At 40.2% G+C, this 25,995-nt stretch overlaps 1 protein-coding gene across 9 annotated transcripts in view; it reads left to right on the top strand.

Moving 5' to 3' along the window:
• The first annotated feature begins 2,731 nt into the window (after nucleotides 1-2,731).
• Nucleotides 2,732-25,995, top strand: part of CNKSR2 (connector enhancer of kinase suppressor of Ras 2) — a 221,638-nt gene continuing 198,374 nt past the window's right edge. For 4 of the 9 annotated variants that reach the window (XM_068687519.1, XM_068687493.1, XM_068687509.1 and 1 more), the window contains exon 1: nucleotides 2,734-3,338. In XM_068687519.1, the coding sequence (XP_068543620.1) occupies nucleotides 3,275-3,338 (64 nt within the window). In that variant the 5' untranslated portion in view covers nucleotides 2,734-3,274. Of the gene's footprint in view, nucleotides 3,339-25,995 lie in introns of all 9 variants that reach the window. The other 5 variants (XM_068687529.1, XM_068687500.1, XM_068687534.1 and 2 more) reach the window with 3 other exon arrangements.

The raw sequence follows: 25,995 nt of genomic DNA, 5'->3' as shown, positions 1-25,995 counted from the left end.
TCCTATTGAAAAAATAGGAACAAAAATAGATTATTGGTCATATCTGGACTATTACCTGACATTATTTACAGTCTGTATTACCATAGCAGCTATGTTTGCTGGCCAAACTCTAGGGAGCTGTGTTTTTGACAGTGCACCATAACAAATAGTCAACACCTTCTCCTGTGAGCTTGTGAGCTGAGGTGGTGATCCAGAAGGTGTGTGTGTCCAAACTTACCTGCTGGGGCTGTCCATCCATGCCCAAGGACATTCAGAGAAATTAATTCTAAGCAGATTTATATAGTCCATACATCCAGGTTTAGGCTTGTACTTCAATTGTAAACTCACGCTTTTTATTTTTATTTTTCGTTGATTATTGAATTTTACTGTGTCTACCTCTACATTTACTACATATTAAAGTTACCTAATAAAGACACATATATCTAGATTAAAATAACAACAATGATGACAACAATAAAAAAAGTCCTTTTTAATGCACTATGTGGACCAGAGTAATTATAAAATATGAGTTAGGACAATTCTGCAGTTCAGCATCTGTGCAGAAGCATGCCCCATATGCTTTACATAAAAGGCCTGACTCATGCAGGTGTGACTGCAAGGTGAGGGCCACTAAAATAAAAAATGAAAATAGCTGAAAGACTTTGGTTAAGGCACATTGGCTGAGATACTTTAGTTTAAGAAGGTCAGTGTGAAAAGTCATTCAACTCTCCTTTGGACTTCTTACCCTAGAAAGAGAGAACAATAATAAAATCAGGCAGTAATAAATTTAGAGCAAATTAAAAAAAAAATACTTTTATGTAGTGCATGTCCTGACTATAGAATCCATTGCAGTAATAGGTCATTGAGTTAAACACTACAGCTGGATAATTTTATCATCACTCATACTGATCCAAATCCTCCTCTCCGTGGTCAAGCCAATGGTCTTCAGTGAGACTGAAACAAGAACATTTGCCCGAGTAAAAGCAGGATTTACCCTAGTACTTATGAGATTGCTATGCTCAATGAAAAGAACAATAAAGGTAATTAGAGCCTGTGCTCTACACATCCTCTATGTACTGAAGCGGGGGAGTAAGCTCCCTTTTACTGTTCCATAATTTGCCAGAACAACTACAGAGGGGATTTAAAGTAATAGGTGCTGACCACTGGTACAGTACTGGGTCACAGATGCTTTACTGAAAAAACCAGCTCTAGCTCCAGATTACTCTGCCAATCTGTAGGGATCATTATGCATTCTGTAATTATGAAGTATAGGATCTGGTACACATGCTCTGAGAACTTACTTCCTCTCTCCTCACCCATAAAGGACTTTTCATCACAATGAGAATTGCACAACGGTGTTATAAATTATATGCCAGGTTTCAGTCTGATCTTAGGTATTCATTTCTAAACCTTTCAAAACACAGGTTTCTAATTAAAATTATGACACGCTCTTTCAACAACAATAACCCAGTATGCAAGGACCTGCATACCTTTCAAGCCTTTCATAAGGAAAAAAAAGTCAGCCCTAATTTGCAAGAGAAGTTTATTGTTTCAGTGGCTCTGGGTAATGAAACCTTAGAAGCAGACTGCCATGTCAGTGTGCTGGCAGGGGTATGACACAAGAGACACATGGCTAAGGCCAAATCTGAGGAAAGTTATACTGTCAAAGCCTCGTTTCTCCGTAGAAGGAACTTTCTTCTCAACTATAAATGCAGTCTTTAATGTGTAAATAATGCTGCCACAGGTGACGTTAGGGAACCCCTTCCGTTGTCTCCAGGGGGAGGTTACCATCCCTGCTGGCCCTCGCTGCCTCAGTCCCACCTAATGAAACGAGAGAACTCGTGTCGTTGCCCATGCTATGCAGAGGGATGCCTTTACCATTGCTTCAGGGCTGAGGGAATCCTCATTTTTCCCCACGTACGGATATTAAATGTCAGCGTCAGCAGCTGGCATTCTGCAGCCGACGCCGGCAGAGGGGACATCTCGATGGCTGTCGCCTCGGCGGGAGAAGCAGGGGGAATACAAATGTAGGCAGAGCTCTGCACTGACCAAGTCACAAAGAGAATACCCTTTGGCGGTGTTCCTGCTCCTCCTGGAGCTCTCTGGGAGGGGAGAGGCTCCTGGAAAGGGTGCCTGAGAAGCACCCACGGCCATCCTAGGAGGAATCCCCCTGTGCTTGGGAGCGGCTCCTACAGCCAGGCGCTGTGGCACGGGGGCTGTGGGAACTGCCTTTCTTGAGGGGGGGGGGACACAGGCCAAGCCCTCGTTCCTCCGGGACGACACAGCCCATGGGGGGGAGGACGGGACACAAGGAGGAGAAGGCAGCTCTGAAGCTCCCAGGCACTGCGACTGTTTTTTCGCACCTGCAGCCACCACCCCTCGGTGCTGCACCTCAGGGGCCGCTGCTGCGGGCTGAGCAGCCCCATTACCTCACCCTGGGGGCGAGGCAGGCAAAGTTAGGACCTCTCCTCCTCTTTCTCCTCCCCGAGCAGCCAGCCACCCCCCATCATCCGCACCCACCCGCCAGCGGGCCCATCACAGGCATTTTAATAGCCGGGCTTTCCTTAAAAAAAAAAAAAAAAGAAAAGAAAAAACCCTTCACCACCCACGCGATGCTTTTTTTCAAGGGGAAAAATAAATAAATAACCCCCAAAGAGCATCACGGCCATCCTGCAGCAGGTGCTCGGCGCTGCCACCGCCCCCCCCCCCGCACCTTGCGAGTCATCCCGGCCTCCCCCCCCCCTCCCCGCTCCCCCGCCCCGGGCGGCCGTCGGGTGCCGCTTGCCATCGCGCTGGGAGATATTTTCGGGTGGCAGGAGCCGCCTCGTCATTTCCGCCAGGAGGAGAAAAAGACACCGGTGCGGGCAGAGCCGCAGAGCCGCAGTCCCCCGCTCGCCGGGGAGCGACCCCTCGGCGGGGCCGGGCCGTGCCGAGCCGGGCCGGGAGCTGCCGCCGCCGCCCGCGGGTCCACGGGGGCGGGAGGCGTCGGAGCGCGCTGCTGCTGCCGCCTCCTCCCCTTCCTCCTCCTCCACCTCCTCCTCCTCCTCCTCCTCCTCCCCCTGCTGCCGAGCCGGCAACATGAACTGAAATCCCCAGAGAGGCACAGAGGCGGCGAGCGAGCGGAGCGGAGCGGAGGCAAGCGGGGATTTAGCGGCTTTCTTCATCCTCCTCTTCATCATCCTTCTCCTCCGGGGGCAGCCCCGGCTCCGCGCAGCGCGGTCCCGGCGCCCCGCACAACCTCGCCCCTCGCCCGGAGAGCGGCGGCCGCTCGAGCCCCGCGCCGCCGAAGCCCCCCATGGCCCTCATTATGGAGCCCGTCAGCAAGTGGTCGCCGAGCCAGGTCGTCGACTGGATGAAAGGTGAGCGGCACTGCCCCCCGGTGTCCCCCCCGTGTCCCCCCATCCCCGCAGATGCGGGGGGCTCCGCGGCTTCCCCCGTGCCGGGGTCCCGCCCCCCAGCCCCGCCGGCTCCCCCCGCGGTTTTGGGGAAGGGGCTGCCTTGGGGTGTGGGGGCAGCGCACCCCCCCCCCCGGCCCTTGGGCGCGGAGATGGGGGCCGCAGAGACGGAGGGTGAGCATCCCCGCCGGGAGCGGTGCGAAACGGCTCCCCAAATGTAAAAGTTTAACCTCGTCCGTGGGGATGCGGGGTACGGCGGCCGCCGTCAGTGCTACTGGGAGGGCTCCGGGCCGGCTGTGCCTTGCCCCCGGCGGAGGGCACCCGGGCATGGCCGGGGTCGGGGTGCTTGGGGTCGGGGGGGTCGGCTCCCAGCGATGCCCGGTTGACGTTGACCTGGGTGCCCTGGGCTGCCTTTGTCGGGCTGGGACTGCTCCTCTGCCTTCTCCCGCTCCCTCACCTGTCCTCCCATCTCTCCCCCCAAATAAAGTCTCTGGAGAATAAAACTCGGACTTTCTGGAAATGCTTTTCTCGCATTCTGCGTATGCTGCTTTGAAACTGTAATTTAAAAGGGTTTTCTTTCCTTCTTTTTTTTTTTTTTTTTTTCTTCTCATTTTTACATTCAACTTAGTCCACAGCTGTGTTTTGGATAAATCACCATCTAGTATTATATATCTTTTTATAAAGATAGAATGACCGGATGGGTACAACTTTTGAACAACTGCTACATTGTGGGAGTTCTTTATAACATGCTGCGTGCTACTAATGTGACAGTTTCACCATCCTTAAAATTTCAGGCACATAGCATATGTTTTCAGTTATTCCATCCTGGCATTTATAGCTGTTGAGTTATAATTACGTTAAGTAACGCACATAGTTCTGCTCTTTCTGAAGTGCTCTAATCCACAGAGTTATAAAAACAGAATAATGCGATGCTTCATATTCGAAGAAATTAGCAAACATCAATAAAAAAAATTGAAGGAGCTACACATGATCAGCATTAAAAGCAAGCCCCTTTCAACTTCAAACTGTTTTATTACAGCCATTTAACTTCCAACATTTTTCCTTCTAAAAAAAGACTGCGTAGGAGTTTTTTTCAAATCAATGTCTGAGATACCTCCCCCATATTGTGTGAACACACACGAAAAATAATGAATTTGCAGATACACTTCTGAAGTGTTTGCAAAATGCAGTAACACATCAAATGCTTTTCATAAATGACAGGTGAAGTGCATTACATGCTCTGTTTCTATATTGCATCAATATAAAAATCAGTTATTTAAAAGCAGGAGGCTGAGTAAACGAAATCCAATATTAAAAATTTGTGGGGCTGGAGGAAGGCTTGTAGTTAAAAGCCTGTAAATAATGCATAGAGCTGTAGGACTGTTTTTAAAAATAATTAAGTAAACTTCACTTAAAAAAAAAAAGTTAATGTAATCACACCTACAGTTTGGATTACGAAGCTTGCGTTTAAATGTTTAATCTGTTTATTTTGGTGCAAATGCTCTATTGTTTCTCTGAAGCACTTTCATTCTTACTGAGCAAGCAAATAGATCTTACTTCAAGCTTTCATTTCTTTATTTTGTATTCTGAATGGCAGATGAAACTTCATCTAGAATGACGTGCATAGAGATAAACCACCTGCCTTTGGCTAGAGCTCTTTGAGAAAAAAACGCCTAGATATGTGATGCAATTTCAGAAACTGAGCCTAGAAATGAGTAAGACCAGCAGCTGTGTGCAGGTCCTGTTCTGCCTGGTGGGCAAGACCTCCCAAAGTTTGGGGGAAGGACTGTTAAGGGCTGCAGCAACTTCGTCTTCCTCAGTTATCATTTGAAGTTTTGCAGAACATTGTTGCTGAAATCCAGGTGAAAAGAGGTTCTTCTACCTCTTCAAACACATCATCTCCAACAAATTATGTTTCAGAAAGTCTCAAAAATAGCTTATTTATGTTAGTAATTTGAAGAGATATCCAAGACAGGTAAATGTGTGAAGTGTGAATGGATATATCTTTCTCTTGAGAACTTTGGGGTGAGTGCATTAGTGGTTTGCATTAATGGCAGTCAGTTCTGGTCTGCATAAATTACATTCAGCTTCAAGACACGAGGATATTTTGCTGAGTTACTAGGGTTATTTTACAGAATTATAAATGCTGAACTTGGTTTTAACCTCTTTCTTTAAATAAGTGCCCCTTTATGTAATATGCCTGCTAAAAGCAGCTCTTTAAAGAGCGTTCTTCAAAACAGATTTCAGTGTTCAAAGCACAATCCTTCCTGCAAAAGGAAAATCCTACTGTTTAACATTGTTTACAGTTATCTGAAAGCAAGGGGAAATGAAACACTTTAGATTTTATTGCTCTCAGTGCTTTTGTGATGGTCTTGCTGGTATGACCTGAACATTTGCAATGAATTCCCTGTCTGGAATTCTTTATTTAGGCAAAACAGCCATTACATCAGTGGCATTTTGTTCAGAGCAGTGATAAAGCATTGGAACTAATACTGAAGATGTGAGAAACGAAGACAGGGAAAGTACTCCAACCCTGAGGCGTTACATAAAAGTGCCGAGCTCCCGGCCGGATGGCTGGATGGGGAGTCAGCTCAAGACGGTGGATGTTCTCTGAATAAATACAGCCTCCCCAGTGTGCTTTCATTTTTTAATTCCTTAGTATCCACAGTTGTTTTCTGAATCCGTTATTGCTCTTTGGACTCTTGCTCTGCTTCGTAGGTGGAGTTGGGCATGGAGTTGGTTAGGTGCACAAGTAAGCAACTATCTCAATTTTAACCTATGAAAACATGTATGATAGAAGTTGTGGATTAAGTATGTGAGCTAGTTGGTGTTAACTAGTTAAAACTTCACAACTGAAAATGGCAAAACAAATGGAGCTTGTGTTAGCAGGCGAGTTTCTGTATATTTTTGAGGTGAACCCACAGACTCTGCATTAACTGTCATAGAGCTGGAAAAAGAGCAGATGAATTAGCTCATCTCTCCCACAGGATGGCATATTATATGTGGAGGGTAAAATTAATATTTAAGTTAATTCAAGATGTGCATTATTTTGCTTTTCCATATATTTAGTACTAATTATAAAGGCCCTGTATGGATCAGTGAGCTGCAGCTTTGTCAATCAACTCCTCTGCCTCTCCTTTTGAGGACATACGTGGCTTCCACTCCACCGTTGCAAGACGTTGACAAGTTGCATAGGCGAGTGCCGTTGAACGTCATGGCTTTCACTGAGTTGTGAAAGGAACGTGTCAATGTGCTTTGGATTGCTAAGGCTCTGAGGAAACTCAAAGGCAAGACACGCAATTACTTCCCAACCATCATGAGGTTTTTAACTGGGTTTTGTAATTTTGCTTCTTTTGTTTGAGGCTATTTATAATGGCTGTAGTTCAATAAGGGCTAGCAGCTTTTAACAACATTCTAGTTTTAATTCAACACTGTTTTTGAATGGCAGAAACTGTTCAAAAAGCCAATCCACCTGGAAAAGTCAAAATTACTTTATCTAACAAAGCTTAAGTATTTATTTTTTGTTTGTTGAATGATGGCTCATAGACATTATACTAAGCTCATAGAGCTTAATCTGTTATAATGGTAGTCATACTGAAGAAACTGAGATCTGAGGCAAGGAGGTGCTTTAAAGGCTCTTAATGCTAAAGAATTTGGCCTTTTTACCTATGTGAAGTCTACTTTATCAGCATTGAGAAGAATGTAAATCTTTAGGAGGACTGGGGAAAGAGAGAGTGGTGTGAATGTGTTAGCGAAGAAAAAGTGGAGTGCAGAAGTCCCCCATTTGGATGATGAAACATTACATGGACTTAAGAACTGAGCTTCTGTCTACTCTTTATGTACAAAGGTTCACATCCATTTTCAGCAGCATGTGTTTGCCCAGAGTTGTTGTGGGCTGCTGACAACTGTGCACCAGTTGGTGTAATGGGAATTACAAGTTCTTCAAGAAAATGCAAGAGTTTGTGGAAATGCTCTGAAACAAGACTCTAACACTTTAAAAAAAAAAAAAAAAAAAAAGTGTTGCCGTGGGGACCCTTTCAGTCCTCTTTCTGTGTGTGCACAGCCCTAGGACTTCTGTGGCAGTACCCAGGTCCTGCTGCAGTCTCTGAACTATTAGGGTAGCAACAGGGAAGCTCATCAGTGAAGGCACATAACCTTTCACAGCACTGGGGTCTAGAAAGTGGATTTAAGCTTTATAAATGATAAAAGTGACCACTATATCCAGGGTTGCTGTCAGGCCTACTTTAAAAGATGTTTTTTTGTTGTTATTGCTGTCTTTTGTTTTCTTTAGCTTCTTTTGAAGAACACTGTTATGGACAGAGGTTAGGGGAGAGCTTTTTCTGGAGTGTGGGATGGACTGTGGTACCACAAAGGTCTATGAGCATCTGCCTTACGCTACCATGCACACCAGAGGTGGTATGCTTGCCCATAGTTATGGGCCCTCATTTTCGGCTTTCAATTTTATCTCCATTTTTATTGGCTTACCGAGTTAGAGGTTCTGTTATATGCTACTTCCCTTCATGTTGTTTTTGATAGCAAATGCAAATAAAAGAAATAATACAAAAATTGTAGAGTTGTATCAGGGAAACAAAAGTTGAAGAATTGAGTATGAAAAATACTTGCATTCTGAAACTTTAGTTCATTCTAAGGGTTGTGGTAGATGACTGATGAGCTGCAGAAGAGTCATCAGCTCGAATAGTCATTGCTTATTGCCATATGTAGAATAGATCAGGTGTTTTACATTTTGTCAGAATTAAAACTTTTTTTTTTTCCTTCCAAGAAAAACAAACTGAAATTCTGCTGTATCAGAAGGTACATATAGTACTCCATTAGCTTTGAAGCGATGCTATTAAATGGAGCCATGAATTTCACTGTAATGTCTAGCAAGAAAAGCTTTGGAAAAGCTGTGGAATAATATGAAGTAGTGCCATAGTTGGAGCTTAGTTTTGATGGACTCCTGAACTTGTTAACTTGCATGTAGTTACTCTGTTCATAAGAAAGTAATAATAATTTCAGTAAGATAAGGCCTTTGTGGAGTTTTTACAAAGACTGATCATCTCCATCAAGGGTTAAACTGTGCTATTCCAAACTTAAGTTTTAAGGACCCCAGTTTTAAAACTGCAGTGAAAGCACCAATGAAAAATCTCTCTCTAGCTTTTTTTTTTCTTTCTTTCTTTCTTTTTTTTTTTTTTTTTCCTGTGAATCTTTTACTTCTTACTTGCCCTTACGACATTAGGAATTTTAATAGCATCAGTGGCTACCACACCAGTCACAGCGATATGTTTTAGAGCATTCTGGTTTGTGATTAGAAAACCTCTCCTGTCATTGTTTATCAACAGAAAATAAAACTGAAATTGAAACTCCTGTGTGACAATGCCTAACAGCCCTGGTGTTGCCATAGCAAAGGCAACGTTACATAAGCAGCCGCTCTGCAAATAATTCACACAGCCAAATTTTAAGCATAACAAGAACATCCATTTCTAAATTAATGATATCTCAGAAGGGAGCTTTCCTAGATGAGGTGATCTCACTCATTGCCAAAATTAATGTGCTAGTTGGGAAGCTCTTTCAACACTGCCCCTTTACACCTTTATTTTGTTTGAACATATTGTTCTGTTTCTGAAACATCTGTTAGTTTAAATATGGCCTCACAATATGTTTTCTCAAGTGTTGTTTTTTTTTTCTTCCAACAGTTCAGTGAAGTTCTGTATTCTGATCTTATTCAGATTTATTTGCATGTTGCTGAATTAGTCCAAACAATTTACAAATGCCTTTTCTGGTTAAAGGCTGTCAAGCAAGGCAGTGATATAAACCAGATCATTTCTCAAATGAGAGTTTTGAAATATGTTTACATATGTATTTTTAGAATCGTTGGAAGTAGTCTTCGAGCACTCTGATAATAATGAAGGAGGCAGTTTTATTTTCTAAAACCCAAACTGGCAAAGGATCTGTTCTTCCTGACTGATCCTGCAAAGGGTCAGCTAACCATTTAATCTCAGTAAAGTTACTGTAGCATTTGATTGTACTGCATTTCTCAGAGTCAGGTAGTAGTATTTGTTACTGATTTCCAAAGGAATATGGCAAAGCTGTTTCCTGAGAAAATTCTTCGTGTATAGGCTTGCATTCAGGGGTATGCTACTAGGAGAAAGAGGAAGCCTTTTCCTCAGGCTCTCATTCTATGTGGCTTCTGTTTCTTTTTCAAGAGGTTAGTATTTCCTAATTAAATCATAGGATAACCGGAATGGTGGTCATCTGCAGCAAGCACCCTTAGCAGAATAGCTTTAGATTCCTTGATCCAAATAAAACAAATTTGTACTACTGTCACACTTATTGTTTAAATAATTCATTTAATGAAACATTTAAACATTCAGTTTAGAAGCTGAATGGTTATCAAAACAAATGCTGTTGGGTATGGACTTCCATGTATATTACTGAACAATTACAATTCTGGAAGGTCTGTGTTGTGAAACTATGAATACCGTATTTTCTTCATTCTAGTCTCCCAGCTTTTCAAATGTATCTCCTTTTTTTTTTTTTTTTTTTTTTTTTCCCCTGAAAAGGTGAAGAAGTATGGAGATGGAGTTCAGCTGTTTTTCTCAAGAAGAAAAATTGGGGCTGGGGGGCTAATATTTGACCCATGTTACAGACAAAATACAGAGGAAAGGAACTGCCGTATGAACGTCCTTGCAGCACTGAGCAGGGTATTTATTTTCTTATTGTGGGACAGTTGGACATATCAGGACACTTACTCTTAAATTTAAGATAACTTCCTCTCCTGGAACAAGCATCTGCTGCTTCTGACAGTATTCCTGCAAGTGAAGTGTTGGAAGACACAGCTCCATCAATCTGTGGCACCCAGGATGAGCATCATTCACACATACATTTCTCCCTCATTGTATATATATGGGGGTTAGAAGTGATAGAAGGTAACAGGTAGATGAAGTGACTTTTTTTTTCTACTTTATGTGCAGGGATCTCTCAAGTCATTTTAAAGCACTAGAGGCTTGAAAATCTAGTGGTGGTGGTTTGTTGTTTTTTTTGTTTGTTTTTTGTTTTTTTTTTGTTCTGCCTATCTGCCAAATAATGTCATCTCTGAGAAAATAGCTGTGGATGTGATCTTTTAGGGTATTTGGCTTTTTTTTTTTTAAGTAGAAATTTAGGGCACTTGATACCTCAGATGAAGTGCCTAGAACAGTAATTTCAAAGTGTTTGGCCTTACATGATTAACATCTGCTACAGTGCCATATGGTAGGAATTTCCAAGTAAACTGTTAATTAATATATGAGTGTACCAGAGTAAGCTGTAATTAAACTATATTCAACTGAAGTGTATTATTTTAATATAGTGGGAAGCAAAGTGCTGTACTTCTGTATTATATCTTTTCTATTGTGTGAAAAAGAGGGCAAAAACTTGATGAGAATGAACTGAGTCTTTAAATCAAAGGTTCAAGTGCTTTTTTTTTTTTTTTTTTTTTTTTATTAAATGGTTTAAGACTTGCATCAGCATCAAACGTCCACTGATTTAAGTGGAACACGGTCTTCCTCTTGGTAATGATGAATTTTAGATTGCTAATGCTGTGGAGACTCCTCTGCTAGGGTTTTACTGGTGTTTGGACTCTAACACATGGGGCCCCCGTACTTTCATTTGGTGAAGCCAGTATGTTAAACGTGGCAGTGTGTGCTGTGTGGGTAGTCAGTGGATGTACAGCTGAGCTGTGCAAGCATGTGAGCCATGTTGATATCACTTTAGATATTAAACCATCAGGCTTTTATGAATTCCAGAAATGGCCAAAAACATACCATTTTTCTGTTCTTTTAAAAAGGTACAGACCTGGCTGCTGGGTGACACTGACTGAGTCATGCCTATGCCACCTGCACTAGTACCTCCAGTGGGACAAAGTCATGTTTGAGCTGGCCAAAATGATCTGGAGAAGTGTTGGGTGGGAGCTAAGGATGAACATGAGCAGGGACTCCTTGTCCCTCTTCTGTAGAGCAGGATGTAGATACTACTGCTGAGGAGCTGGCTAGGTCACCTCTTGCTTCCCTCAGAGGATGGCTGTTGGTCCTATAGAAGTTTATAACTGTTTTTGTTAAACTGTAGAATTTATTTTTAGTTTGGCCAGATCCACCAGTTGCCAATAGCTACAGCTATAAATGACCTATTTTAAAATAGACTCTTCTTCTCTGGCCTCCATTCTTTTTTTCTTTTCCTTCTCTCCTGATAAACTTCATGTCAGTAGGACGGTAAAGAAAATCTTCCTCTCCATAATGAGGCCAGGTAAATATAGGTGGACATTTCTGTGTTGAGTAATTCACTAGATGGCATTCTTTCCTCTGAGTCAAGGCTGAAACCATTCCTGGGGGTGCCAAGAGTGCTCAGTGTTTTTTAGTGACATTTGAACCTGAAGTCTTGACCAGGAGTGGTTCCTGAAGGTCCAGTGGCATTCTTCATTTATTGGGGTATTTAAGTCTAGAGCCCTGATTAAATTCCATTTTAGTAATTGAAATTTTTATAACTGGATCCCCCTCACTGGTATCCATGACTAAGCTGTATCTTCCTTACTTTCTTTAATTGCTCTGTGGTTTTGCTGGGTGCTTTCACACAGGTGATATTTTGACTAGATATAAGGCTCAGTGCAATTCTTGTCCTTGTTTTGTTTCAGCTTTTCAGGAAACTGTAATGGAATGACCTGTTGAATGTGATGGAGAAGTTGCTCTCAGAAAAAAAAAAACTAACTTATATTCACAATCATATACAATATACATTTGTCTTGCATGTGTAAACCTCCTTTAAAAAAAAAAAAAAGGCAATTTTCTTCTTGTTTTTGTCTTACTAAAGCACAACTGAATTGTGGGATGAAATATCAGAAAACACCTTCCTGAGCATATAGCACTGACTGACTTCTAGCTGACTTGTTTAGTGTTCCTTTATTGTCATGGACAGAACCGTAATAACTTTGTCTACATTTCTCTGTAGAGATCAAGTATGACTCTTTTTGGTTTGTTTCATTAGAGCCAATCTAATCTTTAAAAATAAAAATAAAAATAAAAATAAAAATAAAAATAAAAATAAAAATGCCAGGGTGTTTTTATTTTTGTAGTCTGCTTGTACTTGTTTCCCAAACTTTCTGTAAGTGCACTGTGATGAAGTGATCATTACTGCTTTTCAGAGAGGTGCTTATTGCCTTTTTTCAAATATTGTGGTCTTACTGTTAGTTTAACCTCAAATGTGGAGGCTTATTGTTTCTTAAATTTCTCTTTATGTCTTTTAGTACAGTGCTGAGTGTTGTGTCCCATAAGTCCTCTTGAAAATATCTGTGGTCAGTAATTTCACTGCTGGGTACTGGGCTTTAAATTAGATGTAATTTTCATTACTTTAGCCATTATTTCATTGTATGTTTTAAGCCATATGGATCTTAGCTGTTTAATGCAGTCTGTGGTCAGAAGCCTATTTCTGGAGCCCTGATAATTGAGTCCAAGAGCACAATGTAGTGTGAATAATTTGTCATGCTCTGTATGTGGATTTGAGAAAGGTTCAGCCTGGAAGGATAATCATTGCACATAAGAAATTTCCATATAAGTGTCAGTCTGAACATTTGAAGGAAGTACCATTTATTAGGAGAAAAATAAGAGAGTTAGGTGTATGACAGTACTCTTAAAGAGGGGGAAAACAAACAAACAAACAAACAAAAAACTTTTTTTAATAGGGCTGTTTACTTCATAGCCTTCAAAGTATTGTTTTAAATATCTGCTCTAGCAAATTATATTGATAGCATAGCATTTGAATGCCTGTGTGTGTTATGAGGCTACCCTCAGCAGCTGAAGAAAGCAAAATGGTGCATCATTAAACTTCTGTATTCCTGATTAGTGTTTCTTAACTTTTTTGTTTTGTTTTGTTTCATTGTAAATAATGGATTTGGTGTCCTAATAACTATCTTGGCTTGAAGAAGATATCTGAAGAGTCATAGTAAAGCTAATGAAGGTGCACTATCTGTTTCCTTAACGGAAATGTCAGCACTTGAAAGTGGTTTTACAAGCTCAGCCATCCAAGGCCTTGGGAAAGACAAAATCACTTCTCTACAAAAATATACCCCATATACTATTCAGTAGATGAATAAAAGATACAATTTGTTGTGGAAGGCTAAAAGTAGTTTCTTTTTAGTAACTGAAAGTTTTCAAAGTTTAGAGGGAGCTCACTGATTTTTTTTTTTTTATTTTTTATTTTTTGCTTGTTCACTTTTGGTCAATAAACCCCTTTTCAGTCGCTTATTTGGGCATGGTTTACTTTATCTCCTTCATTGTAGCCTATTGTCCTTCAGATCCCTCAAGGTCACACTGAACTATTCAGTTATGAACAGGAGGTAACTAGTGCTAATGAGACATGGATGAGTAAACCTGAACAGACTGGACAATTAGTTACTGCTTCTGGTGCTGTTATCTGATCATGGGATTTTATCTGTGTTCCTAAGATGATGCCTTCTGAAGGAAGGTGTGGTGGTACACTCTAGGTGGCTGCCTGAGCACCTGAATGCAAGGGGTTGTGGAACAGGGACTTGAATTTGCAAGATACCTTGCCCTGAATAATTTTCATTAATGCAGAGCAGTGCAAACTCCTGTTTAGAAGTGTGAGTGCTGTTTGTGTAATAGAATAACTGAAAATATAACTTCAGTGGGTGGAGTTCCTTCAAAACAAACAAACAAAAATTAACTGAGAACTTGCCTTCTAACTGAAAAGAAGGTAAAGCAGAATAAAAATAAAATAAAAATTCTGCCCAGTCACTTATAAGAAAAAAAAAAAATGAAAGAACCTCACCTTAGAAAATGTTTCTTTTTCAGTTGATAGTATATCACAGGCTGTGGTGAGAGTAGTGACATTGTAGAGCCAAAGGAAAAATGAACACGCTCATAACTCTTCAATTGCATATATATGAAATTAATTCAACTAACAGGCAGAATTAAATAACATCTAGAAATTGTAAAACCATCTTGTCATTTCATTAGATTTCTTCACTTCATATATCTTCAGTAATGTGTTCTATCTTTTACAAGATAATTGACTTAAAAGCAGACAGTTCTATCCGAAGCATTAAAACTGTAAATCCTAAGCCTGTACCCCCTCTTTTGTTGTGCTAAAATACTGGAAGCAATTTCTTAACAGATTGATTAAAAAATAAAATTTTACCTCAAGAAAGAATTAAAATGAGACTGTGGTTTCTGAAGGGAAAGATCAATGCATAAGAATTTAGTTAAAATTAGTAATAGATTTGCAATTTTCCAAACAATTTTATCTAATTTACTTCTCTTTTAATAGATGGAAGGAATCTTTGGAAGTATTAAGGTAGTTCATAAATTTGTGGCTCAAAGTTTTTAAATTCAAAACATTTCAGTAATGTACAATGTCATAGACTGTATTTCCTGGAAAGAAAATGGCTTCCAGACTACAGTAATCTAAAAATGAGTAAATATATAGAAAGAGCCTATAAGTGTTATGATTAGGTATTCAGATCTTAAGAGATCATTTGTTTCTGTTTATACTGCTAACTATTTTAGGATTTTTGTGCCCCTGTGAAACAGCACAAATTGATTAAAAATCAGCCTTCGGTGTTGAGATAAGTTAATACATGTGGATCATCTAGAAGAATACACCCTTTCATGTAATCAAACACCATCAGAACAATTGACTTGAATGAACTTGTGATGAGTACTTAAATATGCTGCTTATAAAGTTATCATCATATAGCAGATGGGAAGTAAACAAGATAGGAGTTCAGAGAGGTCAGATAAGGCCAGCTATAAAGAGTTATCTGACTGCTTTTTTTTTAACCTTTTTTCCCCTTCTTTTAATGTTTTTTTTTTTGCTGTGGCATATGTGACTTTATTTAAGTTTGCTCTGTGCTCTTTAATCCAATTGCCTTGTTTAATAAAATGAATTTGTTTGTTTGTTTGTTTTTTAACTTTGTTTTGAATTTTGGCTTTTGTTTTTAGCATTAAATGTGCATATGTAATTAGGATATGTATTAAAGATTAGATTCTTACAATGGGATGTGTGCCAGCTCTTGAAATGAAGTCATGCTTGTCGGGAGATAGTAAATAATAAGCTTAGTAGGGTTTAAAAGATGTGTCTTGCAAAATATTAGCCCCTGTAATGAGCACAAAGTGACAACAGCACATAAATATCAATTGTTTTTCTCCAATGGATCTGTCTGAATACGAGTTTTCTTAATTTGAATTAAATTTTCTTTTGCCAGCTTAATGAAACAAGCAAGAAGGGATGTTTGTCTTTTTAGAAACCACAATTTCCCATCCCACAACAATGACTTGTTTTGAACTGAGGGGGAACAATCCAACATTCATACAACATCTTGTAATCTTTGTTCACTAGACCACATTAAAATAAGAAACTGCTGTCCAGCAAGTCCCTGTTTAGCTGCAAGGGGGAGTCATGGATTCCTAGCTTTGCTTTTGGCATGCTTCATATTTTGTTTTTCATTTTATTTAACATCATTTCATATTCCTGGGAACAGGGGTTTGAAGCTTAAGGTTCTCCATGCTCTTAAATATCTTGAGCTCTATGGCATGTGAGCATCATGGTGTGGATCCATCAAGGATGGATCTGTCTCCATGCTAATTTGATCAGCCAAAAGTATGCAATCGTAAGAGTTAGTGTTTTTTGATGACTGCAGTTTTAAATTCAGGCAACTAATTTCTGTCTTTCAGTGCATGAATCTTTCTATAGGTCAAGGCAAAGTAACTCTTCTGCTTGTAATCTGGGCAGTTGTGTTTCTGATGTGTTCCCTGACACCTGCGGGAGAAGGGGAGCTGGTGTAGCCCTTCTTTGTGGGTGTGTTTCTAACCCAAAGAAGGGAGAAAGTGGTAATAGTACATTGGGGCATTGTATGACAGAGAAAGTGGAGTAATTTAAGTGTAGAGGAGGAAAAAAAGGGCACAGAGCACACGTTCTCAATCATTTTGCCTTTATGTTAAATTCATTTTTCATTTTTCAAGTTATGTTCATAACTTTTTATTTATACATGCAATTTTTTTTTAAATGTTTGCTTTGGGAGACATGGTATGAAATGGAACTGTGAAAGAGAGAACTGCCTGTTCTAATGGGCAAATATTTCACATAGATTAATAAAAGAAAAACAAAATCAGGTAATGGAGAAAATGTTATCTAATTAGTAATATGGCTATGCTTACCAAGGAACCAAACCTCTAGTATCTGGTGCTGAAATTAAGTAGCCATTATACAAAGTAACAGTATACTGCAATGGGTGTCTAGATCTTAGATGCACCATTTTTATTTTTTATTTTTTATGGTTTGTTTTTTTTTTCTTTCTTTGTTTTGTTTTGGTTTTGGCTAACACATAAAACTTATGTATTCAGTGCTGGAAAGCCTTAAAAATCCTACACTGCCTTTTGTAAGAAACCATTATCTCATCTGTCTGTCTCAACCAAATTAGAGAAAAGAGTTCGTTATCACACACAGAATCACACAGAATTTCTAGGTTGGAAGAGACCTCAAGATCATCGAGTCCAACCTCTGTCCTAACGCTAACAGTCCCCACTAAACCCTATCCCTAAGCTCTACATCTAAACGCCTTTTAAAGACTTCCAGGGATGGTGACTCCACCACCTCCCTGGGCAGCCTGTTCCAATGTCTAACAACCCTTTCAGTAAAGAATTTCTTCCTAACATCTGACCTAAAACTCCCCTGGCGCAACTTTAGCCCATTCCCCCTCGTCCTGTCACCAGGCACGTGGGAGAACAGGCCAACCCCCACCTCGCTACAGCCTCCTTTAAGGTATCTGTAGAGAGTGATAAGGTTGCCCCTGAGCCTCCTCTTCTCCAGGCTGAACAAGCCCAGCTCCCTCAGCCGCTCCTCGTAGGACTTGTTCTCCAGGCCCCTCACCAGCTTCGTCGCCCTTCTCTAGACCCGCTCAAGCACCTCCATGTCCTTCTTGTAGCGAGGGGCCCAAAACTGAACACAGTACTCGAGGTGCGGCCTCACCAGAGCCGAGTACAGGGGGACGATCACCTCCCTAGCCCTGCTGGTCACACTGTTAATACTGTTACACTGTCACACTGTTATACCACAGTTTGTTTTTATTTGTTCCATTTTTTCCCATGTGCTGCTACCCTCTGCATTGTTTGCATTTCTTTGGTATTAGCGATATTTCAGTGGCAGGTAAAGAGGCTGCTCATCACCCACTGTACTGCAGGTCCTCCGGGTCCTCCTCATTACAGGGGAGGGAGGAGGTTAAATGCATTGTGTGATCTCTACTTTAAGTGCACTGAAGCATTTCTAACTGACTGGCTTATTTTTTTAATGAAAGAAATTTGTCTTGTAACAGCTTTATATGCCCAGCTAATTAAAACCACTCCATTATATTGCTCTCTATATATCCTGTTTGGTAGGCAGAAAACGTTTGCTCTTTGACAGATTCATTTCTTGCTGGTGTTGGTTTTGTAGAACAGCACTGTCTTGGACTTCTATAACTTAGAAATAATAAGGCATTAAGGCACTTTATGTATTTGAAAATACAACGATTTGTTAATCATTAATACAGAAAGCATGTTTGGTCTTGTTTAGCACCATAAGATACAATTTGTTCACCATGTATAAATGCCTCAACATTATGGCAAGACTAAGTTGAGGGACATTTAGGTTGATCCATTAGGCTTGGGAATGTATTTTAAAATAAAAAAAATAATAATAATTACAACACATAGTATGCCTTTGTGAGCAATCTTTTTAAAAGCTGTCAGGCAGGAAAAATGCCTTGTTTTAGTGAAGAGGTGGAATTGTCTGAACTTAGGCACTTAGTTTTGGTTGATACCCTTCAAATTATGTGAAGACTTGTATATTTTTCCAGTGGTCTTGTTGCAGTGCTTTGTCTTCTGTACAGATCTGAGCATGCACATGTGGGATTTGAAGGCTTCCACACCACCTGTCACTCCTGATCCTAGATCTGGAGGCCTGGGGAACTGCACCCAGCTGGAGAGCTGGATTGCTGTAGAGATAGAGCCACCTACTAAACAAATCAAATATAGCCTGCTTTTCCTCCTATCTTTTACTTGTGCTAAAAGCTCTGGGATAGTCTGAGGATTAACAACCTTTTGTTCCAGATGTCAAGCAGTCCCTTGACAAATTCTTTGGTGGTAATGTTGGTGCAGATTCTGTAGAATGGTGAAAAAGGAAAAAAGTCATTATTCATTGCTAAAAAAATTCACAAATGAGATTTCTCTGTAGTGTATTGCTGCTGATCCAGTTGACCAAGTCAGCTGGATTCTTTTTGCAAATCCTGCAGTTTTAAAAATGAAAGCCAACTACCCAATGCAACATCCCCTCACCTTCCAACAAGGAAGGGCTGGAGAGGGGCTTGAGTAGACACCTTCATATCTGAGTAGAGAGTCCCCTTGCAACAAGGACACCACAGCATGAATGGCACAACAGAGGTGAAGTGAATAGGAGCCCAGGTTATTCAGAGGGAAAGATCTAGCAGCCAAATGATAATTGTGCATGCTTGTGGCCAAGCAGTAGAAGCCATCACAGTTTGCCATCTGCTTCCCTGTTATTCTTCTGACTGAACATAGAATGGGAGAGAGTTTGTAATTCATAATATGGTATTTTGGGAGAGGTTTGGTGCAAGAAACCAACTGGATGGAGGCCAGTTGTCTTAGGCTCTGTAGAATGTAAGGCCTTGGAGCTTAACTTGTCATACATGGAAAGGGAGAGGAAATGTATGAAAAGAACAAAGAAGAGTAATGCAAGCTTTTGTTTTATATAGTTTATCTGATTAAATGATTTTTGAGCAATAGAAAACCCTCCTGTCTGCTATAAACTATAGGTCCACTTTGATATAGTACAATGCTTATCATTTTTACAGTGATAAGCAAGAGGCTACAAAATAAATTTCTACTGAAGAGAACTAAAGTGCACCATCAAGATCTATATCAGAAGTTTCTTGAAGCTTTCTGAGAAATATCGGTGCTTTGACAAAAGTACTAATATGCTGTGTTGCTGTGGATAGGAGCTGGATTTGCTTCCTATTTGTTACAAGGGCAGGTGGGGTTTCAATGCATATTGCTCAGTAAGTTATGAATTATAAGTCAGGTCATAATAGGACTGTAAAGATTTTTAACAGGGCTCTATAGATAAGGTAAATAGATCGTTTGGGGAATCTGTGCTAAAACAAGTTCAAAATGTCAGTTGGGGTCCTGAAGAATACTCATTATTAATAAAAGCATAGTAAGTGTTAACACTCATGTAAACTCTAGCTTTTATTTTCACCAAAATTTGTGATGGCTTTTAAAGGATTGTTTTCAAGGCTATTTACCGACATTCACAAGAAAAAAAAAATAAAATGCCATCATCTTACAGCTGGAGACTAAGCCTCTTCTGTTTTAAAGTTTACATAAAAGAAATGGTACTAAAATGTCAAGGAAAATAAGCCAACCAACTCTAACATAAAAATAACAGAAAAAAAGAAGTAATTAATGTAATGTGTATTAAATATATAAATGGTACATAGTATATATATATATATATATAAATATAATTATTTTTTTTTTTGGAATGGTAACATATCATGAAAAATGCTTATGGCATTTTGCCATGCTCTCAGTAGAAGGTCTTTCCTGACTCTTGTTGTGGCCCATGGCAGCGTGGTTGTGCATTGGCTTGTGTGGGCTGTTAGCAGATGTGCAGCAGGTTAATGCTGGCGGCTCTGCGGTCTGAGGCATCTCTTACATTAGCCCTGTGCCTTCCTGTGGCATTAATGGATTATTCATGTGCTCACCACAAGTGACATTACCTGGCTTGTGAGAGAGGCCTGAATCTAGAAAAAGCATGTGGTGTCGTGTGGTAAACTCATGCTAACAAATCTCTCTCGGGTTGGGTTATCTGTAAAAGGCAAGGGGGGGCTAATATTGTCTTTTTAATTACGTTTCTTAAATTGGCAGCTGCCTGTGGACTGAAGTATGGGCTGTGTGGAGCAGAGGGAGGTCAGAAAGCCTCCTCTGTGGGCAGGCAGGCTGAAGGAAGTGCCTGTGAAGTCCTACGCAGCTGTCATGTAATGAGTAATGCTGTGTGGCCTGAGCTTCAGCTACCAGCCCTGTAAGGCTCTGCTTCTGACTCCAGCAAAACAAAACAAAAAAAAAAGTCAAGTGCATTAGTTGCTTTACAGTGTAGCAAGAAACTTTTTAACAATTGATGTTTTTGTCATGTTTTGAATACTCATTAGCACTTAAGATTAGCTATTAAAGGACATGAAACGTTTAATCACCATGTCTTTTCTTATTAGCAGTAGTCACTAGTGCAAAGCTTGTTTAAAAGAATTGTAATTAAGCGGGGGGGGGGAAACCCTGCCATTTAACTGTTTTACTTGGATTGCTGCAATTTCAAGTGTTTGGATTACTGGCCCAAGCAAGCTACATTTTCTTCTCCATGAAATAATATTTTTAAACCCTTAAAATCTCAAAGTAGCAATAAAATAATCCTAAATGTCAAGCAAAAGTCTGGAAGATCCACTTACCACCTCTAAATGTTTAGGCGTTTTTAGTGTTTAGTGCAAAAGTGAATAATTTTACTCATGACTGAAATTAATGATTTCTCATTTTCTAAAGGTCAGCTATTTCATTGAATACTATACATGTAAGTATGATACAACATTGGCTGTATAAGAGCTGCACATTTGTTGAATTGCTTTTTCTTCCCCGGTAGTAGCTGGAGACTTAAAAAGCTGTTTGGAGTAAACTGTTGACTGACTTGAACAAGATCTTTCAATTATAAATTTAAGGAAGATTTATCAGCCTTAGACCTCCTCAAAATACTGAAACACAGCCTTTGCTTGTGTTTTCAGCCAGATACACACACACACACACAAAAAAAAAACAAAAACAAAACAAAACAAAACAAAACAAAAAAAAACAATAAAATAGCTAATATTATCGGGGTCTGTAATTGTAGGACCTTTTTTCTTAGGTAGAGATCTAATCCCTTGGACAAAATGGGCATCTAATCAAAATAATTTTTGTGTCACTATATTCTAAAAACACAAAATGTGTAAAAGATTCAAAGAAAACACTCATATTTAATGGCATATTCTGGGGAACTCTGACTGGAAAACATTAGTGAAACTTTGCTAATCAACCTGTAGCCTTCCATGTGCTATTGCAAAGACCTGCTAAATTACAAAGACCTGCTTCTGTCTGTGGTGGGAGAAGTCTTCATAGCAATCTCAAGCTCTGGGGATTTCTGCTAGCATTGGCAATAATGAGCACACTGACAGCTCTGTACCTGTGGAGATGCCTCGGATTAAATATTGAGTGAAAGCCAGAAGAAGGGAGACACGGATGCTTGCAGCTTCTCCCCCAGCCTGGTGGAAGCATGGAGAAGCTCAGGTGCTGGATAGACACTGGGGACAGCCCCACTAAAGTCTTCCCCGGCTGGAAGCAGCGTGATGAAGGGCCCCAAGCACCCAGTCTGCAAGACGGGTTGGGGAAGGTGTTGTCTGGGAACAGCAGTGGATTAGCACAGGGGAATTAAGGATGAGAGAGAGGTGACTTTTGTGCTTCAATGAGGGCTGTTGTTCCCCCTTGCACTGATAAAGTCGGGACCAAGATGAGACACACTTCTTTCTCCTTGCCTCAGCCACCTGTGGAGAAAGGCAGTGGACCCCAGGGGATGAGTGTTGCTTTTAAAGGTCCTGGGAGAAACAGAGATGCAGGAAAATAGACTTTTGCTTCCTACAACTGCTGGAGGGTGAAGTTTTCTTTGAGAGGTAACTGTGGAAACCTGACCAGGAAAAACAATACCTTATTTTGTTTTTCCTGCATGCTGATGAAGTAAATTTTTCTGTTAGCATTTAGAGGATGCTGAATTATGAGAGCTTTGTTTGCAGAAGAAAATCTTCTGCTCTATGCTGGAGCTTAGCTTCTTTTGTACAGTGAAGAAAAAAACAGCTTCTGCAGGCCTGGCTGAAGTGCAACCTTGGTGCTAGGCAGTGGGGAAGGAAAAATTGAAGAGTAAGATACAAATAAAAAAGGTCAGCTAGAACTAAATAGAGTGGAGGGGGCCTGACAAAAAAAAATTATTGAAAAAGAAAAGAAGGATAGTATGTGCCTCCTAAAAAGATTTCTAAACTTTTTTTTTTTTTCATAGAAAAAATATTAGAATCCTAAAAAATATATTTGATCTTGGCAAAGTATCTGAAGGTCTCAGAAACCTTTCAGATACTACAAGCATCTCATGGGTAGGTATCTGGGACCCTCTTTGCCTGTTGAAAAGAATTTGGGCTGGGAAGCTTCTTCCTGTGGGTAGCATGTTAGATCTTGAAGTTCTGTGCAGAGATTAACTCCTTGAAATTTAAGTGTTGTTGCATGTTCAAAACACTAGCTGATACTGTTTTTTTTGTTGTTGGTGGTGGTTTTTTTGTTTGTTTTCTAACATATAATGTAGGAAAATCATTAGACGAAATTCATAAATAATGGGAACTGAGTTATTCTACCAACATTAAAGAATTTCTGGATAAATACCAAAGTAATGAAAGGCATCAATTAAAATCAATAAATCAATAAAAATGGTTAGGTCTTATGGTTGTATAAAGCTGTTAGAATTACTTTTGGAACATGTTCATATATATTGTGCTAGATAATACAATGTGTATAAAGGAAAAGCTTTTTTTTAAATCTCCAAATGGTGACAGTTTTTGACATTTTCACATTATTCTAATGTAATTACTTTAACTTCTGAGAGACACTGTATAGTGCATGCTTAGGTTTGAGGTTTCCAAAATATCAATTAAACTATTTAGTCTCTGCCTACTAACAGGAGAATAGACATAAGTAACATCAGCTTTCTGAAGCTTTTCTGCAGCTTTCCAGTAGAATTAGAGCTTCATTGCCTAGCACATGTGCAAACTCACACATATATGAAGCATGAGTGAGCTGCTCATTCACATCTGTTGTATTCACATGCTTGAAGTTAAAAATCATGCATAGTCTCAGAAATGAGGCCCATATTTGTGAACTACAATATAGCTCAGATATGTATACCTTGGAAATCTTACTCTGGGGATTTTCTGAATTTGACTTTTCTATTTTTGCAGTGTAAATATTGCATTTTTGATAGTATCTAGCATTCAATTGAAGTGTAGTTAGTCCTCAGTTACTCTATTGATTGTGGTATGTTTTTGGGTTGCCAATGGCTGTGAAAATAGTATAATAATGAATATTCTGAAAAACTGCTTTTATACTGACACCGTTCATCTGTTTTATCTGGGATGAAAGGTTGACTCTCTCAGAAGCTAAGAAAAGCAATTTATGTTTGTTTGTTTGTTTGGTTTTTTTTTGTCTGTGCATTCAGAAATTTGTTCTATTTGTTCTAATCAAAAAATGTTTTTAAATAGTTACTTTTTCATTGGTTTTCTTTCTTTGACTGCTTTTATTTGTTTTTAAAATTTTGGACACTGGGTGCTTTCCTCCCTCCCCCCTCCCCCCCCCCCTTCCAAGATGGGTGTAGGCCTTCTTGAGATGGTTTAGAAAGTACTGCTGCTACCAGCTGTCTTAAGTATAAATTTAAACCTGCTAGTTTACTTTGTACAATACTTTCAAAAATGTTAGTATCTACAGATTTAAGTTTGACTAGTGAAAGCCTATAATCCTCTGTGTCCAAATTAGCCTTCTTCATCCTATGTGTAAAAAGGAAGGGAGAGACGTTTTGGGATGGATTTCAATAGCATCAGGCCAAACACTGAGAGATTGTTTGCACAGCTGTGTCTAAGCAGGGACCAAACTGTTAAACAACCTAGTGGGGGGAAAATGAATAGAAACTCCTGTTGGCCAGAGCACTGAATTTCCTGGACAGTGCTCAGGATGTTATGAAGTCATTGCACATGCTGGGTCAAGGCTTTTACCCATATTTTCCCCTTGCACTTGGGAATAACTCCTGTTTTGCTTTTTCATAATTATATAATTGGGTTCAAGCATCTAAACAAAATTCTGTATTGATGAATGATACACTGTAGTGTACTTACCTATAATTTCAATTAGGGGACCTTTCCCTGACAGTGAGCTGCTTCACTGATGTGAGAGGAGACAGTGTCTGTGTATCTGTCTTGCTTCCTTGCAAATTGTAGATTATGAAACTGGACTACTGAGCAATAATTTAATCAGTGGCATCAGAAGAGCATTAAGCTCCATTAAACATTGGGTCACCATCAATGTCAGATGAGTATTAAATTATGGCTTGCAACTTAGCAATACTCATCCAAAAGGCAGTGCTTAGGTTCTTGGCAAGCATGTAACAGTTTATTATGGAACAGATGCTTCAGAGCTTAACATATGACTGAAGTGTCAAGTTGTGTCAGAGAAGATGGGCCCAACACTAATGTGGTGCTCAGACTTTGTGGGACACATGTTAAGGGATCGCTCTCTACCTGAACAATGTTGGTTAAAAGAGTTTCATTAACAGGATCTCCTGTTGAACGCTTGGAAGTCAAAGCGTGGCTCAACTGCCAAGGACTGGCTTTATGATGTGAACATAATAAAATTTCTTTGCAAATGGTGGAGAAGCAGCTCTCCTCCTGATGCAGAGGGAGGATCCCTGGAGGCTGCTCAGAGGTTGAATTTGTATATATGTATATATATGTAAAAGAAATGTGGGTTTCTGGGGCACCACAATATTGCCAGCCTGATTCTTGGAGGATGACTTTGAAACATCTGCTGCTAGTCACGGATTTTCCTGGTAGCAGCAGTAAGGTGGAAGTAGTAACACACTCTTCAGGTGGCTTCACTGATGTTAACAGCAGCTCTCTTGCAGCAGTTAAATCCTCAAGGGTCTTGTCAGTCCGCTCTGTGGCTCCTGCCATTTATGAAACTGGTGTGCTGCAGGAGACTCTGACCTTGGCTCATGCACGGGGAAGGAGGAGGGTGAAAAATGGCTCCTAGAATAATATTGTTTTTCCCATTTACTGTGTAGCTGCAAAGAGAATAAGTAGATGAGGAAGAAAGGGAGAAGGTTGAGCTGGTAATGTAACAGATGTGCTAACGAAAATTTTCGCTGGTGGTGGCACTAGAAAAAGAAGAAAAGAGAGCTGTTTTGATACAGGCAAAAAATACCTGGTCTTTATGCAGCCTCTAGCTTGGTGGTAAGACAGATTGTCCTATTGAGAATTCTAACAAGATTTCCCTTCCCATCTGCTGAAGATGGTGGCTAGTGTTCTCACCAAATCTTGCCCGTGGCTAAGATTTTTTTGTCATTCTGTAATCGCAGGTTGGCCATGTGGCCTTCCTGACAGAGTATTGTGGCAGGGTATTTTGAGCCATGTGAGAGGTTTTCATTTGTTAAGGGTTGCATCACTGGTTCACAGGACTTGCCAGCTAAATTCTTGCTGCTGTGCAAAGCTCCCAGTACTTCTGCTCCTCGGGGAGTGGGCTGCAGGTGGGGATGCTGTACCTTCAGGTGAAGGAGCCTGGGCAGCTGGGCAGAAGGCCATGGAGGCGTTGAATCATCTGGGGAGAATCAGGGAGGAGTTGAATCATCTGGCCGCCAGCTGACGTGCTGGGGCAGTGTGTTGTGCAGAACCACTCCAGTGAAGGGAGCTGCCTTCTGCCCATGA

This window comes from Anas acuta, chromosome 1 (assembly GCF_963932015.1).
Source record: "Anas acuta chromosome 1, bAnaAcu1.1, whole genome shotgun sequence".
Taxonomy (NCBI): domain Eukaryota; kingdom Metazoa; phylum Chordata; class Aves; order Anseriformes; family Anatidae; genus Anas; species Anas acuta.
This window is presented reverse-complemented; position numbering and strand designations above follow the sequence as displayed.